Source organism: Lynx rufus, unplaced genomic scaffold, assembly GCF_022079265.1.
Source record: "Lynx rufus isolate CCGP_SWC_20201006 ecotype Redwood Valley unplaced genomic scaffold, mLynRuf1.p SCAF_42, whole genome shotgun sequence".
NCBI lineage: Eukaryota > Metazoa > Chordata > Mammalia > Carnivora > Felidae > Lynx > Lynx rufus.
Window position 1 is genome coordinate 173402 of NW_025814859.1, and position 18684 is coordinate 192085.

Consider the following 18684-nt stretch of genomic DNA (forward strand, 5'->3'; position numbering starts at 1 on the left):
TCCCCTGATGAGAACATGAGCTTCATGGGGACAGGCTTCCTGTTTCACTGTTCTTTTTATACCAAAGTTGACCTAACACAAAGCGATCATTCCAAAAACATTTGTTGAATTAAATTACCTCCTAATTGGTCCGCTTCCAGGCCACTCTCCTCTCCCAAATCCTGCTAGTTCTTTTAGAAAAATCTCTGATAATGTCATTCCATTGTCTCAAAACCTTTAATGACTGTTCATAGTAATCTGTTTTACAGGATTACGTCCACACACCCTGATGGGGCATATAAAGACCTTCACACTGTTCCCTCAGCCTATATTCCCAGTCTCAGTCCCTGCCTCTCCTCTTCACACCATATTAGTTGTTCCTTGAACACTTTTGGATTTTTATTACTCTATGCCTTTGCCGACTCTGTTTCCTCTGTCTGAAAGATCGTCCCCTCTCCTCTGCCTAGCAAACATTTATTAAAGCTCAGTTTAAACATTACTACCTTTGTATCTTTCCCTGACCCCTCACAGAATTAACGTCTCCTTCTTTGTTTTTCTGTACCAATGTTTATTTATTCCGAAAATGGACGAAGGGGTAAGGGAAGAAGAGAAGGAAGGAGGGAGCGTTCTGTGAACGGACTTACCTAAGCAGTGATTGCAGCACTACGCGTTAAGCACATTGTTGAAGCAGCAGTGGGAGGATGGGGTTGGATAACCTTTAAGTCTTAAGATGCTGTGGCTGGTATCTTTCGCACTGCGTGTATGTGTTGACGGGGGAAACAAAGAGAGACAGAAAAACATAAAGATCAGAAAGGAGATGAGGGGAGGACGCAGTGCAGTAAGAACACGTGGGCAGACCCAAATTTCTTCCGCTTTATTGTTTTGCAGAGGTCTAGGTCTGCATCTAGAGCTGTATATAGCTAGGGGGTGGAAAAAGAGGAAAGGGGAGGGACTGCATTTCCTCAGAACTTGCCTAGCCTCGACTGCTCGACTGCCAGGCGGATCACCTTCCGCTCCAGGGTTGTCAGTTCCTCCTTGCCATGACTCATGCCTATTGTGCCAGGCAGGGAGCACTCTGCCCTGCAGCCTTACAGGTGGTATCGACCGGCTCGGGGAGACAGTTCCCGCCAGGCTACGCAGTGGAGCGCCGCACAGCGCGCCTTCCCTCCTCCTAGCTGCCAGCCCAGCAGTTCCAACCCAGCGCCAGCAGGCCTGCTTGGTCGATCTTCGATCCAAAGATGAGGCGCGGCTGGAAGATGGCTCTGTCCTGGGGGCTGCGGTGCTGCCGCCGAGTACTTTCCTGGGTGCCTGTGCTTGTTATCGTCCTCGTTGTGCTTTGGTCCTACTATGCCTATGTCTTTGAACTCTGCCTGGGTAAGTGGAGCTGGGCACCTAAGGTGGGGAAATTATACTTCAGCTTGTCTGTCGTACCCTTCACACTGGTGTCCCCTTCCCCTGTGTTCTTATCCCTCACACTGCGGGATTTTTTTTTTTGTTTGTTTGTTTGTTTGTTTAGGGGAGCGTGCTGTTTGTTTTTAGCTCTCTGGAGACCTCCTCGTCTTCAACCTCTAGCTTCCCACAATATTTCTTGCACCTTCCCACGAGGGTCCTACCATGTCGCCATCGCTTCTTACCTAGGGTTTCTTACGTTATTCCCTAGCCTTACTCACAAGAATGTACTGGCTCTTTCCACTAGAGCCCCCTTTTCTCATACAGGACAACTGCTTGTGCCTGGTGTTCTCATTCCGGGGGGCTCCTACCCTACAGAATTGAGGAAACAACACACCCCATCTCGGTAAACTGCTTACACTATGAATCCTACTAATACATACAACTAGGAGCCCCACATTTTCACATTCCTTTCTACTAGGAATCCCAAAATATTTCCTGTACTCTCTTATAAGCTCTCTTTTTTCCAACACTGGAATTCATCCTTTTTCTGTGATCCTCTCACACTGGCTGAAGTACCTCACATCTTCTCCCACTTAGGGCCCCACCGTATGCCTTGTTTTATTCCACTGGGTGTCCCGTTTTCACACAGTGAAAATGGGCCCTTTATTCTCTTTCCCTATGGGCTTTACCTTTTATCATCTTCTCCAATAGAATGGGAGTCCTACAATTTATCTTGCCCTGTCCCCTCATTTAGAGCCCCTGATTTTATCACACTGGGGTTCCCCTTATTCTTCTGCTTTCCTCCTTTGAGGAGCATTCACTACTTTCCATTAGGGTTCCGATATTATTTTCTGACCCTTCATACTAGGCACCCTGCTTTTGTCACAATATGGTCATGCCTTGTCCACTCTCTTCTCACAGTAGTGTCCTTTTTACCCTCCCACAAGGTTGTCCACAAACCCCTTCAAAGGGCCACTACTTTTCTTTTGTTTTAAAGTTTATTTATTTATTCTGATAGAGATAGGGAGTGGGGGAGGGGTTGAGAGAGAGAGGGAGAGAGAGAATCCCAAGCAGGCTCTGCACTGTCAATGCAGAGCCCCACGTGGGGCTCCAACTCACAAACTGTGGGATCATGACCTGAGCTGAAATCCGGAGTTCAAGGCTTAACCAACTGAGCCACTCAGGCACCCCCCCCAAGGGCTGCTACTTTTCTAATGATAATCCTGCCTTGTTATATTTTTTGAAACCTACTCCCCACCTGCTGCAGTCCTCTTTCATTGATAGCCCTACATTTTGTCATCCTCTTTCTCTAGGGTTTTATTATTATTATTATTATTATTATTATTATTATTTTATCTTACTTCCGTGTGGGGTTCCTTGTCCCCTGTCTTCTCAACCTAGGAAAACACCATCCTTTCCCACTTGGATTTGTAATATTTCCTTCTCAGTCCAATGAGAGCCTCATTTCTTGTCCCATCTCATTAGACCACCCCTTTTGTAAATCTAGAGAGTCCTCTTGTACCCTATCCTGTCACATTAGGGAGCATTTCATTCCCTTTTTAGCTATCAAATGGTCCCCACAGCATATTTTATGCTTTCAAGCTCAGAATTACATATTTCCAGACACAAACCCCAACATCCTAACCTGTATGTTCCCAAATTGTATTACCCAAGTCACCTATCCTTATCCCTAATGATTTTATAGTGTTCTTATCAATTCACAAAGGAGTTTTCATATTATATTCTGTCTCCTCACAACAGAGCTTCTGTTTTTCTTACAGTGAGATCTCCCCTTGCCTCTGTCCTCTCACATTGAAGAATTTCCTTCTCTTCTCAAAGGAGATTCACTAATAGTTATTGTCACTTTAGTATGAGAAATCCCACTTCTAGAACCTTTAAACTTATGTCCTGCAATCCCTAATCATTCAATGTGAGGATCCAGCATACTTCTAATCCCTTCACACTAGGACTCTTATTTGTCCCATTGATCATCCACTCACTGCCAAGTCCTTTCAAAATTCCTTTATTTATACCAGATTCTTAAAGATGGGGTGCTGATTTGTTCAACCCCAGGACCTGACCCTACTTACAACTTCCTTCCTTACATACCTGACAAAGCAATAGTGTACTCCAGGTAGATGGGGATTAAGTAGGGAGCCAAGAGATAACTCTGTTTCCCAATATAGAACTTTCTTCTAATTAACTGTGCATGAGAGTTTGAATTTTTCACTTCTTCTTAGATTCATTATGAAAAATGTAGAGAGATGTTAATAAATTCAATTAGTTGCCTTTATAAATGCAAGTTTAGGCTGTTTTTCATTTTATCTCAACCTTTCTCTCAACAATAAACCTCAGCTTTATGAAGTAGTATTAAGTGGGCTGTGCAATGATTGGGAAGTTTTTCTATTCTCAGACTATTTGCCATTTTTCTTTCTTGAATGATTGATTGAAGGGTTAAAAGTTCAACTCCAGAGGCACCTGGGTAGCTCAGTCACTTGAGCCTCCAACACTTGATTTTGGCTCAGGTCATGATCTCACAGTTCATGTGATTGAGTCCTATGTTGGGCTCTGCGCTGACAGTGTGGAGCCTGCTTGGGATTCTCTCTCTCTCTGCCCCTCCCCTGCTCACAGGATCATGTTCTGTCTCTCTCAAAATAAATATATAAACTTAAAAAAAGTGCAGCTCCGTTAATATACTATGGACTTTGCTCCTAAGATCAATGCCTAGTTGTTGTAAATAAATATTGTTAAATATATTTTGGAATTTTGCAGTACTGACTTACATGAGCTTTGCCAAGCAATCATTTTAAAAATTAATAATGATAATGGCTAACATTACATAGTGCTTAATCTGTTTTAGGCAATATTCTAAGTACTGTAGATATATTAACTGTCTATATTAAATCAGTTAATCCTCACAATAACCATACAAAGGAGGTACCCTTATTGTCCCCATTTTACAGATGTGCAAACTGAGGCAAAGACCAAGTTACAATTAGTGAAAATAATCAAAGGTAACTTAGAGCTTATTTACTTTGTTTAATTTAGCATATTTGCAGAGCACTTGTTATATGTACTGTTTTAAAAGACACACATACACACAAATTAATCCTCATAAAAACCTTATAAGGTACATACTCATTATGCCCATTTTAAAGACAAGAAAACTGAGGCACAGACATATTAAGAAAGTTGTCTAAGATCATAGAGCTAGGAAATGACCACACTTGGATGGCAACCCAGGCAGTATGGTTCTACAGTCCATGCTTCAACCACCACGATGTCTTAACTCTCTGCCTTCTCTCAACTAATACAGAGGTCAAAACATGTGACTAACAGACCAAATGCACCCTGCAGATGTATTTTATTTGGCCTGCACAGTGTTTTCTTAACATTTTGTATCCGTTATCATTATTTAAAAACCAGGAGAGTAAGGTAGCCTTGACTTCCAATTCTGGCTCCACCTTCATTCTATCATCTTCATTTTACAATCTCCTGAAAACTTTGTTTCAGAGAGGGTAAATCAAATCTTCCCAAAGTCAAATGTTTAGTAAATAATGGAGAATTGGATGCCAAAGATGCCTGAAGCCAAAGAAAACAACCTAATTACCAGATTTGAATTTCAATATGACTCAAAAAGTAATATTAAGGACCTAACTTCTTTCTAGAAATAGAACCTGATGTCTTTATTGTAATTTCAGGTTAGAACTGAAGCCAAAAGTGGTATTTTGTCTTGTAATTTTGTCTAACAAGCTTAAATTCTGCCACTTACTAACTAGGAGACCTGAGGCAGGTTACCTAATCTTTCTCAACCACAGTTGCCTCACATGGCACCTTGCTTATAGGGTTGTTTATTCATACCACAGATACTTGCTTAGCACCTACTATATGCCATCTATAGCATTGTTGTTGTGAGATTTAAATAATATGATGTATCCAGACAACAAGCTTTGGGGTACCTGGGTGGCTCAGTCAGTTAAGTGTCTGACTTCAGCTCAGATCATGATCTCACGGTCTGTGAGTTTGATCCCTGTGTTGGACTCTGTGCTGACAGCTTGGAGCTTAGAGCCTGCTTCAGATTCTGTGTCTCCATCTCTCTCTGCCCGCCCCCCCCCCTTGTGCTCTGTCTCTCTATCACAAATAAATAAAGTGTAAAAAAAATTAAATAATATGATGTATCCTGTATGTCTTCATTGAAAAAATGTTCATTTATATCTTCTGCCCATTTTTAACTGGATTATTTGTTTTTTGGGTGTTGAGTTTTATAAGGTCCTTATATATTTTGGATACTAACCCTTTATCAGATATGTCATTTGCAAATATCCCATTCCAAAGGTTGCATTTTAGTTTTGTTGATTCTTTCCTTTGCTGTGCAGAAGCTTTTTATCTTGATGAAGAATAAACTATTGGGACTTCAATAGTTTATTTGTGCTTTTGTTTCTTTTGCCTCAGGAGATATATCTAGTAAGAAGTTGCTATGGCCAATGTCAAAGAGGTTGCCGCCTGTGTCCTTCTCTAGGATTTTGATGGTTTCCTGTCTCACATGTAGGATTTGATCCATTTTGAATTCATTTTGTGTATGCCATAAGAAAATGGTCCAGTTTTATTCTTCTGCATATTGCTGTCCAGTTTTCCCAGCACCCTTTGTTGAGGAGACCGTCTTTTTTTCCATTGGATATTCTTTCCTGCTTTGTCAAAGATGAGTTGGCCATATAGTTGTGGGTCCATGGGTTTTCTATTCTGTTCCATTGATCTATGTGTCTGTTTTTATGCCAGTACCATATTGTCTTGATCACTACAGCTTTGTAATATAACTTGAAGTCTGGAATTGTGATGCCTTCTGTTTTGCTTTTCTTTTTCAAGATTGCTTTGGCTATTGGGGTCTTTTGTGGTTCCATACAAATTTCAGGATTGTTTGTTCTAGCTCTGTGAAAAATGCTAGCAGGCACATGAAAAGACGCTCAACGTTACTCATCATTAGGGAGATACAAAGCAAAACTACAATAAGATATCACCTCACACCTGTCAGTATGGCTAAAATTAAGCAACACAGGAAACCACAGGTTTTGGCGAGGATGCTGAGAAAGAGGAACCCTCTTACCCTGTTGGTGGGAATGCCAACTGGTGCAGCCACTGTGGAAAATAGTATGGAAGTTCCTCAAAAAGTTAAAAATAGAACTAGCCTATGATCTAGTAATTGCACTACTAGGTATTTACCCAAAGGATACAAAAATGCACCCTGATGTTTATAGCAGCATTATCAACAATAGCCAAACTATGGAAAGAGTCCAAATATCTATCGACTAATGAATGGATAAAGAAGAAGTGGTATATATATGTTCAATGGAATATAATTCAACCATCAAAAAGAAGGAAATCTTGCCATGTGCAGACATGGGTGGAGCTAGAGAGTATTATGCTAAGTGAAATATGTCAGAAAAAGACACATACTATAAGATTTCATTCATATATGGAATTTAAGAAACAAAACAAATGAACATGGGGGAAAAGAGAGAGAGGCAAACCAAGAAACAGACTTTTAACTGTGGAGAATAAACTGAGGAGTGGTGGGTAGGGGAATGGGTTAAATGGGTGATGAGTGCTAAGGAGGGCACTAGTGTTGGGCACTGGGTATTGTATGTAAGTGGTGAATAACTATATTTTATATACATATTACATTGTATGTTAACTAACTGGACTTTAAATAAAAACTTGAAAAAAATAATATGCACATAAAGCATGTATTCCAGTTGATAGCACATTATAAGGGCTCATTAAATAGTAATCTGTTATTACTATTATGAATGAGGATATAAGGGATTCTGCTTGGCTCAGGAAAATAAGCTTAGACTTTTAGATAGTGAGAAAAGTAACAGGATCCATTTTGTAGGTAAAATTCATATAACATAAAATTAACCATCTTAAAGTGTACATTTAGTACATTCACAATGTTGCACAACCATCACTAATATCTAGTTCCAAAACATTTTTGTCACCACAAAAGGATACTTCATAGGCATTAAACAGTCACTCCCCCTTCTCTCCTCCCCCTAGTCCCTACCAACCACTAATCTGTGTTCTGTCTTTATGGATTTACCTATTCTGAATGTTTCACATATATGGAATCATACAATATGTGGCCTTTTGTGTCTCATTTCTTGCAGTTACCATAATGTTTTTGAGACTCAACCACGTTGTATGTAACAGTACCTCATTACTTTTACTGGTTGAATAATAATGCAATTGTGTATATATGCCATAGTTTATCCATTCATCTGTTGATGGACATTTGGGTTATTTCTACCTTTTGTCCATTCTAAATAGTGCTGCTATAAACATTTGTGTACAAGATTTATTTGAATACTTGTTTTCCATTCTGTTGAGTAAATACCAGAGAGAAGGGTGGAAATTGCTGGGATGTGTGTTAAATCTATATTTAATTTTTGAGGAAGCCTCCAAATTATTTTCCACAATTTTGCATTCTTACAAGTAATAAAGGAGGATTCTGATTTCTCCTCATCCTTACCTCATTCTCTCTTTTTATATATAACCATAATAGTGGGTACAAAGTGGTATCTCATGATGTTGATTTGCATTTCTCTGATAATCAGTGATGATGAGAATATTTTCCTATGCTTGTTGGCCATCTGTGTATCTTTTAAAAATAAATGGCTATTTAAGTTCTTTGCCCATTTTTAAATTAGGGTTTCTTTTGTTACTGAATTGTAAGATTTCTTTGTAAATTCAAAATACTCTGTCCTTTTCAGATTAATGATCTGCACATATTTTCTCCCATTCCATGAGTTCTCTTCTCATTTTCTTTTTTTTAAATTTTTATTTAATTTATATTTTTAATTTATATCCAAGTTAGTTAGCATATAGTGCAGCAATGATTTCAGGAGTAGATTCCTTAATGCCCCTTACCCATTTAGCCCATAACCCCTCCCACAAACCCTCCAGTAAACCTCTGTTTGTTCTCCATATTTAAGAGTCTCATAGGGTTTGTCCGCTACCCTGTTTTTATATAATTTTTGCTTCCCTTCCCTTATGTTCACCTGTTTTGTATCTTAAAGTCCTCATATGAGTGAAGTCATATGACATTTGTCTTTCTCTGACTGACTAATTTCGCTTAGCATAATACCCTCTAGTTCAACCCACATACTAGCGAATGGCAAGATTTCATTCTTTTTGATTGCCGAGTAATACTCCATTGTATATGTATACCACATTTCTTTATCCATTCATCAGTTTATGGACATTTGGGCTCTTTCCATACTTTGGCTATTGTCAGTATCGCTGCTATAAACATTGGGGTGCATGTGCCCCTTTGAAACAGCACACTTGGATAAATACCTAGGAGTACAATTATGGGGTCATAGGGTAGTTCTATTCTTAACTTTTTGAGGAACCTCCATGCTGTTTTCCAGAAGGGCTGCACCAGTATGTATTCCCACCAGCAATGTAAAAGAGATCCTCTTTCTCTGCATCCTTGCCAACATCTATTGTTGCCTGAATTGTTAATGTTAGCCAATTGACAGGTGTGAGGTGGTATCTCATTGTGGTTTTGATATGTATTTTCCTGATGATGAATGATGTTGAGCATTTTTTCATGTGTCTGTTTGCCATCTGGATATCTTCTTTGGAGAAGTGTCTATTCATGTCTTTTGCCCATTTCTTCACTGGATTCTTTGTTTCTTGGGTGTTGAGTTTGATAAGTTCTTTATACATTTTGAATACTAACCCTTCATTTGATATGTCATTTCCAAATATCTTCTCCTATTCCATTGGTTGCCTTTCAGTTTTGCTGATTGCTTCCTTCACTGTGCAGATTTTTATGTTAATGAGGTCCCAGTAGTTCATTTTTGCTTTTGTATCCCTTGCCCCTGGAGACGTGTTGAGTAAGAAGTTGTGGCAACCGAGGTCAAAGAGGTTTTTTTCCTGCTTTCTCCTCGAGAGTTTGATGGTTTCCCATCTTACATTTAGGTCGTTCATCCATTTTGAGTTTATTTTTGTGTATAGTGTAAGAAAGTGGCCCAGGTTCATTTTTCTGCATGTCGCTGTCCAGATTTCGCAGCACCACTTGCTGAAGAGACTGTCTTTATTCCATTGAATAGTCTTTCCTGCTTTGTCAAAGATTAGTTGGCCATATGTTTGTGGGTCCATTTCTGGGTTCTGTATTATATTGCATTGATCTGAATGTCTGTTCTTGTGCCAGTACCATACTGTCTGGATGATTACAGCTTTGTAGTATAGCTTGAAGTCTGGAACTGTGATGCCTCCTGCTTTGATTTTCTTTTTCAAGATTGCTTTGGCTATTCGGGGTCTTTTCTGGTTCCATACAAATTTTAGGATTGTTTGTTCTAGCTCTGTGAAGAATGCTGGTGTTACTTTGATAGGGATTGCATTGAATATATAGATTGCTTTGGGTAGTATCGAATTTTAACAATATTTGTTCTTCCTATCCAGGAGCATGGAATCTTTTTCCATTTTTTGGTGTCTTCTTCAATTTCTTTCATAAGCTTTCTATAGTTGTCAGTGTATAGATTTTTCACCTCTTTGGTTAGATTTATTCCTAGGTATTTTACGGTTTTTTGTGCAACTGTAAATGGGATCCATTCCTTGATTTCTTTTTCTGTTGCTTCATTGTTGGTGTATAGGAATGAAACCGATTTCTGTGCGCTGATTTTATATCCTGTCACTTTGCTGGATTCATCGATCAGTTCTAGCAGGTTTTTGGTGGAATCTTTTGGGTGTTCCATATAGACTATCATGTCATCTGCGAAGAGTGAAAGTTTGACCTCCTCCTGGCCAGTTTGGATGCCTTTTATTTCCTTGTGTTGTCTGATTGCTGAGGCTAAGACTTCCAATATAATGTTGAATAACAGTGACAAAAGTGGACACCCCTGTCTTGTTCCTGACCTTAGGGGGAAAGCTCTCAGTTTTTCCCCATTGAGGAGGATATTAGTATTGGGTCTTTCATATATGGCTTTTATGATCTCGAGATATGATCCTTCTATCCCTACTTACTTAAGGGTATTTATCAAGAAAGGATGCTGTATTTTGTCAAATGCTTTCTCTGCATCTGTTGAGAGGATCATGTGGTTCCTGTCCTTTCTTTTATTGATGTGGTAATCACATTGATTGTTTTGTAGATACTGAACCAGCCCTGCATCCAGGTATAAGTCCCACTTAGTTTTGGTGAATATTTTTTTTAATGTATTGGATCCTGTTGGCTAATATCTTGTTGACGATTTTTGCATCCATGTTCATCAGGGAAATTGGTCTATAGTTCTCCTTTTTAGTGGGGTCTTTGTCTGGTTTTGGAATCAAGGTAATGCTGGCTTCATAGAAAGGGTTTGGAAGTTTTCCTTCCATTTCTATTTTTTGGAACAGCTTCAAGAGAATAGGTGTTAACTCTTCCTTAAATGTTTGGTAGACTTCCCCGGGAAAGCCATCTGGCCCTGGACTCTTGTGTTTTGGGAGATTTTTGATTACCAATTTGATTTCTTTACTGGATATGGGTCTGTTCAAATTTTGTATTTCTTACTGTTTCAGTTTTTGTAGTGTATATGTTTCTTGGAATTTGTCCATTTCCTCCAGATTGCCAATTTTATTGGCATATAATTGCTCATAATATTCTCTTATTAATGTGTTTTTTTTTCTGCTCTGTTGGTTTTGATCTCTCCTCTTTTATTCTTGATTTTATTTATTTGGGTCATTTCCTTTTTCTTATTGATCAAACTGGCTAGTGGTTTATCCATTTTGTTAATTCTTTCAAAGATCTGGCTTCTGTTTTCTTTGATCTGTTCTATTGGTTTTTTTGTTTGTTTGTTTGTTTGATTGTTTTGGTTTGGTTTGGTTTGGATAGCATTGATTTCTGCTCTAATCTTTATTATTTCTGTCTTCCGCTGATTTTGGGTTTTATTTGCTGTTCTTTTTCCAGCTCTTTAAGGTGTAAGGTTAGGTTGTGTATCTGAGACCTTTTTTCTTTCTTTAACAAGGCCAGGATTGCTATATACTTTCCTCTTATGACCGTGTTTGCTGCCTCCCAGAGGTTTTGGGTTGGGGTGTCATCATTTTCATTGGTTTCCATGTACTTTTTAATTTCTTCTTTAACTTCCTGGTTAGCCCATTCATTCCTTAGTAGGATGTTTTTTAGTCTCCAAGTATTTGTGACCTTTCCAAATTTTTTTCTTGTGGTTGATTTCAAGTTTCATAGCATTCTGGTCTGAAAATATTCACAGTATGATCTCAAACTTTTTGTACTTGTTGAGGGCTTATTTGTGTCCCAGTATGTAATCTATTCTGGAGAATGTTCCATGTGTGCTGGAGAATAATTTATATTCCACTGCTTTAGGCTGAAATATTCTGAACATATCTGTTAAGTCCATCTGGTCCAGTGTGTCATTCAAAGCCATTGTTTCCTTGTTGATTTTCTGTTTAGATTATCTGTACATTGCTGTAAGTAGGTTGTTGAAGTACCCTACTATTATGGTATTATTATCAATTAGTTTCTTTGTGATTGATTTATATATTCTGGTGCTTTCACTTTTGGAGCCTAAATGTTTACAATTGTTAGGTCTTTTTGGTGGATAGACCCCTTAATTATGATATAATGCCCTTCTTCATCTCTTGTTACAGTCTATTTTAAAGTCTAGATTGTCTGATATAAGTATGGTTACTCCGGTTTTCTTTTGGCGACCATTAGCATGATAGATGGTTCTCCATCCCCTTATTTTCAATCTGAAGGTGTCTTTAGGTCTAAAGTGTGTCTCTTGTAAGCAGCATATACATGGATTTTGTTTTCTTATCCATTCTGTTACCCTATGTCTTTTGATTGGAGCATTTAGTCCATGACGTTTAGAGTGAGTACTGAATGATATGAATTTATTGCCACTATGTTTCTTGTAGAGTTGGAGTTTCTGGTGGTGTTCTCTGGTCCTTTGTAGTCTTTGTTGCTTTTGATCTTTTTTTTTCCCCTTGCCTTCCCCCATCTCCCTGAGAGTCCCCCTTAAAATTTCTTGCAAGGCTGGTGTAGTAGTCATGAAATCCTTTAATTCTTGTTTGTCTGGGAAACTTTTAATCTCTCCTTCTATTTTGAATGACAGCCTTGGTGGACAAATTTTTCTGATTCAGCACATTGAGTATATCCTGCCATTCCTTTCTGGTATGCCAAGTTTCTGTCAATAGGTCTGCTGTGAACCTGATCTGTCTTCCCTTATAGGTTAAAGACTTTTTTCCCTTGCTGCTTTCATGATTCTTTCCTTGCCTGAGTATTTTGTGAATTTTACTATGATATGCCTTGTTGATGGTCGGTTTTTGTTGAATCTACTGGGAGTCCTCTGTGCCTCCTGGATTTGGATGTCTGTGTCTTTCCGTAGGTTAGGAATGTTTTCTGCTATGATTTTCTCACATAACTCTTCTACCCCTATTTCTCTCTATCTTCTGGGACCCCTATGATTTGGATGTTATGACTTTCTCATGAATCACTGAGTTCTCTAATTATTACATCATTCACTTTTGCCTTAGTCTCCCTCATTTTTTCTCCTTCATTATTCTCCCTAAATTTCTCCTCTATATTGCTGTTTTGCTGCTCTGCCTCACCCATCCTTGCCATTGTGGCATCCATTCGAGATTGCAGCTCAGTTAAAACACTTTTTATTTTATCCTGACTAGCTTTTACTTTGTTTATCTCCACAGAGATGGATTCTAATCTATTTTCGACCCCAGCTAGTATTTTTATTATCGTGATTCTAAATTCTGTAGCGCGCACCGCCTCACCGCCCTTCCTACCCTCTTCCGTGGGCCTCTCGTCTGCGCTTGGCTCTGGAGACTCCGTTCTGCTAGTCTTCTGGAGGTTTTCTGGGTTATTTAGGCAGGTGTAGGTGGAATCTAAGTGATCAGCAGGACGCGCGGTGAGCACAGAGTCCTCCTACGCCGCCATCTTCCCAGGATCTTTCGTGATTCTAAATTCTGGTTCAGACATTTTGCTTGTATATGTGTTGATTCAGTCCCTGGTTCTCATTTCTTCCTGCTCTTTCTTTTGTGGTGAATTCTTTCGTTTTGTCATTTTGAAGGAAAAACAGGAATTAATAAGGTAAAAAAATTAAAATAAACTAAAAACAACACACAGACACACACACACACACACAAAACTCAAATAAGTGGTGCTACATCCTAAGTGTGTTTTGGTCTCGTTATTGAAAGGAGCTTGATAGATTAGTGGAAAAAAGGGGGAGGGGAAGGAAAACAAGAAAAAACAAGGAAACATTTGAAAATTTGAGAAAATGAATACAATGAAATAGAATAAAATGAAATGATGGAAGTTAAATAGAATGTGAGATATACAAAAAAGTAAAAAAATATAGCAGAAGAAATAAAAATATTTGAATAATAAATTGAAAGTAAAAATAATTTTTTCTTTCTGTATTAAAGAAAAAGAAAAGAAAAAAACAAAACAAAAATTGAATGGATGGACCAGCAAACAGACTGAAATACGGTTGAAATTACATCGTTTCCCCTAGAAGTCAAACTATGAAGCACTTTATAATCCATAAAGTAAGCAGGCAGGGATATTTGTGGTGTTCCTGAAGAGCAAGGTTGGCCCAGTTGGGCAGGGCTTAGTGCAACTGCTCCATTCTCCACTAGATGGCTCTGCGTAGCTTACTGGGGTGGATAGTTGTGGCACTTGTAGGTGTGTATGCACATGCACGGGAAGGTGAAAATGGCATCACCCAGCTACCCAGTCTCTAGTGTCAGACTTCTGTTCTCTCCCCAACAAGCAGTCTTGCACCCGTCCCTTGTCTCTGGCTTCCATTCACTCCTCGCTTTTACACTGTGACCAAGCTGTTCAGGTTGCCAGGCAGCACCTCCCTCCTGAGTTTTATCTCATATGCGGCTGTGTTTTCAAACCCCTCACTTCTGAGGGACTGCAGCTTTGACCCACTCAGATCCTCTGGGGGAGAGTCTCACCGAGCAATGGCCAGGTGCTGGCCACACCTAGGAACATTTGCGGGATGTGCTGCTGCCAATGCCCAGAGACTGCGGCTGGGTACCAGCCTGCCCCAGAAAAAATTCACACGATTGTATAGCAGCAACATTTCAGGGATTATGGAAAATCACAACACACATCTGGCACTAGGTTTCACCCTTAATGACATTGTTCCAGCACTGGAAAATGTGGTTGTTCTCTGGGGTCTGCTGGAACCTGGTGGCCACACAGCCTCTAACAAATGTCCTTCCAGCAGTGGAATCGTTCTCTCTGTGTGGCCTGAGGACATCCCAGACCCCACTCTGCTCCTGGGGATTCACCCTTCCCAACAGAACATCGCCAAGTATTGAGCTGTGGAGTTTCAGACTCTGTGCTCTGCCTGTTTATAGAGTATTAATGGATGTTTATAGAGTATTAATGGAAGTTAAACCCTCTCCTTTCTCCTTTCTCCCTTTTTAGTTCAGTCCCTTAGGCTATTTCCACTTTTCCACTTTCTCTCCAGCTGCTTTTGGGGGGGTGCTTTCCCCATACTCTCCACCTGGCTCTGTCCTCTCTCCACAAGCAAAAACAGCTCCCTGCCCTCCATGGCTTCTCTCTCCCCCAGTTCACCTCTCCAGACCACATACCTGATGAGTTCTGTGGTTCAGGTTTTGCAGATTGTTGTGTTAATCCTCTAATCAGTTTTCTAGGTGTGCAGGATGGTTTACTGTTGATCTGGCTGTATTTCATGGATGCAAGACACAAAAAAAACTTCCATGCTGTTTCGCCTTCTGGCTCCTCCCCTCATTTTCTTGATAGTATCATTTGATGCACAAGGTTTTTAAGTTTGATAAAGTTCAATTTATTCATATTTTATTTTGTTGCCTGTGCTTTTGATGTCATTTTTAAGAATCCATTGTTAAATTCAAGGTCATAAATATTTACCCCTGTGTTTTCTTCTATAACTTTGTACCTTTATCTCTTACAGTTAGGTCTTTTATTTATTTTGAGTTAATTTTTGTATATGGTTTGAGTTAGGAGTCCAACTTCATTCTTTAACATGTGGTTGTGCAGTGATCCCAGCACCATTAGAAGTGACTACTCTTTTCCCCATTGAATACTCTTGACATTATTGTAAATTAAACTGACCAGAGATGCATGCATTTATTTCTGGACTCTTAATTATGTTCCATTTTACCACTCATCTGTCCTCTGCGAGTACCACACTGTGTTGATTATTGTACCTTTGTCATAAACTTTGAAATCAAGAAGTGTTAGTTTTTCAACTTTATTATTTTCTTTTTAAAAACTGTTTTGGCTAGAATCTTTTGCAATTCTTCATGAATTTTAGGATCATCTTTTCCAATTCTACAAAATGGTCATTCGAGTTTTGATAAGGATTTCACTGAGTTTGTATATTGTTGTGTAGAGAATTACCATCTTAACAGTATCAAGTTTTCTAACCCATGAACATGGAATGTCTTTTCATTTATTTAGTTTTTAATTACTTTCAGCAGTGTTTTGGAATTCTAAGTGTATAAGTCTTGAGCCACTTTGGTTAAATATATTCTAAGTATTTCAAAAATTGTGGTGCTATTATAAATGGAATTTTTTTTTAATTTCCTTTTCTGATTGTTCACTGCTAGTGGATAGAAACAAAATTGATATGAGGTGTTGATCTTGTATGCTGTAATTTTGCTGAATTTATTTATTAGCTCTAAGAGACTTTTTGTGGATTCTTTAGAATTATTTATACAGTGAGACACATCATCTGCAAATAAAGACAATTTTATTCCTTCTTTCCAATTTGGATGCTTTTTTTTTTCTTTTTCTTGCCTAATTGCACTGCCTAGAACTTTCAGTACAACATTGAATAGAAATGGTAAAAACAGCCATCATGTCTTTGTTTCTTATCTGAAGTAAAAGGCTTTTAGCCTTTTGTCATTCAGAATACTGGTAGCTGTGAGTTTTCCATAAATCTCTTTATCACGCTGAGGAACTTCCCTTCTATTCCTAGTTTCTTTTTTTTTTTAATTTTAATTCAAGTACAGTTAACATACAGTGTTGGGGCGCCTGGGTGGCTCAGTTGGTTAAGTGTCTGACTTCAGCTCAGGTCATGATCTCATGGTTCATGAATTCCAGCCACATCTCGGGCTCTTTGCTGACAGCCTGGAGCCTTTGGATTCTGTCTCCCTCTCTCTCTGCCCCTCCTCCACTTGTACTCTGTCTCTCTCTCTCAAAAATAAACATTTTTTTAAATACAGTGTTATATTAGTTTCAGGTGTACAGTATAGTGATTCAACAATTCTAAACTTTACTCAGTGCTCATCATGATGAGTGTACTCTTTAATCCTCATCACCTATTATTTCACCTGTCCCATCACCAACCTCCCCTCTGGTAACCATCAGTTTGTTCTGTATAGTTAAGAGTCTGTTTGGGGCACCTGGGTGGCTCAGTTGGCTAAGTGTCTGACTTTGGCTCAGGTCATTTATCATGGTTTGTGAGTTCGAGTTCCACGTTGGGCTCTGTGCAGACATCTTGGAGCCTGGAGCCTGCTTCGGATTCTGTGTCTCCCTCTCTCTACCCCTCCCCAGCTCATGCTCTGTCTCTCTAAAAAATAAATAAACATTAAATTTTTTTTTCAAAAAGAGTGTTTCTTGGTTTGTCTCTCTCTCTCTCTTTTCCTTTGCTTATTTGCTTTGTTTTTAAATTCTACATATGAGTGAAATGATATGGTATTTGTCTATCTCTGACTTATTTCGCTTTGCATTATACTCTCTACCTCCATCCATTTTGTTGCAGATGGCAAGATTTAATTCTTATTTATGGCTGAAAAATATTCTGTTATATATGTTTGTGTGTATACATATATATATATATATAATCTCACATCACATCTTCTTTATCCATTCGTCTATCAATTAACACTTGGGCTGCTTCCATAATTTGGCTATTATAAGTAATGCTGCAGTAAACATAGTGAAAGTCTCCCTTTGAATTAGTTTTTTTTTTTCATTTTGGGGATAAATAACAAGTAGTGCTATTACTGGATCATAGAATAGATCTGTTATCACTTTTTGAAGAACCTCCATACTGGATACAGACCTAAATGTGAGACCTGAAACCATAAAAATCCTAGAAGAGAGCAGTCAGTAATTTCTCTGACATCAGCCATAGCAAAAATTGTTTAGATCTGTTTCCTGAGGCAAGGGAAATAAAAGCAAAAATTAACGATTGGGACTTCATCAAAATAAAACCTTCTGCATAGTGAAGAAAACAATCAACAAAACTGAAAGGCAACCTACTGAATGGGAGAAGGTATTTGCAAATGACATATCCGATAAAGGGGTTTCTATCCAAAATATATACAGAACTGATACAACTCAACAGCAAAAAGCAAATAAATCAAATAAAAATGGGCAGAAGACATGAACAGACATTTCTCCAAACAAGACATCTAGATGGCAAACAGACACCTGAAAAGATGAACAACATCATTCATCATCAGGGAAATACAAATCAAAACCACAATGTGATATTACCTTACACCTGTCAGAATGGCTCAAACAAAAAACACAAGAAACAACAAGTATTGAACAGGATGTGGAGAAAAAGGAAACATCATGCACTATTCCTAGTTTCTTGAGCATTTAAAAAAAATTTTTTTTATGTTTGTTTACTTTTGAGAGAAAGAGAGACAAAGTATTAGCAGGGGAAGGGCAGAGAGAGAGGGAGACACAGAATCCGAAGCAGGCTCCAGGCTCTGACCTGTCAGGCCAGGCTCTGACCTGTCAGCACAGAGCCCGATGTGGGGCTCAAACTCACAAACCTTGAGATCATGACCTGAGCTGAAGTTGGATGCTTAACCAATTGAGCCACCCGGGCACCTCAAGCATTTTTTATTCATGAAAGTTTGTGGTATATTGTCAAATGATTTTCCAGCATCAATTAAGATTATTGTATATTTTTTTACTTTGTTATATTAATGTAGTATATTATATGATTGATTTTCATGTTATGAAGCAGGCTTACATTTCTTGGATACATCTCACTTGATCATGATGTATAATCCTCTAATATGCTGCTGAATTTGGTTGGCTAGTAATTGTTTCAGTAGTCTTACATCTATAATCATGAGTTATTTGTATGTCATTTTCTTTTCTTGTGATATCTTTATCACCACAAGTATGAGGATAATGCTGGTGTCATAGAATCAGTAAGGCAATGTTCTCTCCTCTTCAATTTTATGTAGGAGTTTGAAAAGGATTGGTGTTTATTCTTCTTTAAATATGTGGTATAAATGGAATAGAATAGAGAACCCAGAAATGGACCCACAAATATA

General features: G+C 38.6%; 1 protein-coding gene across 1 annotated transcript in view; it reads left to right on the plus strand.

The window, feature by feature from the left end:
• Positions 1 to 1178: 1178 nt before the first annotated feature.
• ZDHHC15 (zinc finger DHHC-type palmitoyltransferase 15) overlaps positions 1179 to 18684 on the plus strand; it is a 168125-nt gene continuing 150619 nt past the window's right edge. The window contains exon 1 of the mRNA XM_047097810.1: positions 1179 to 1353. Within this exon, the coding sequence (XP_046953766.1) occupies positions 1218 to 1353 (136 nt within the window). The 5' untranslated portion in view covers positions 1179 to 1217. The remainder of the gene's footprint in view (positions 1354 to 18684) is intronic.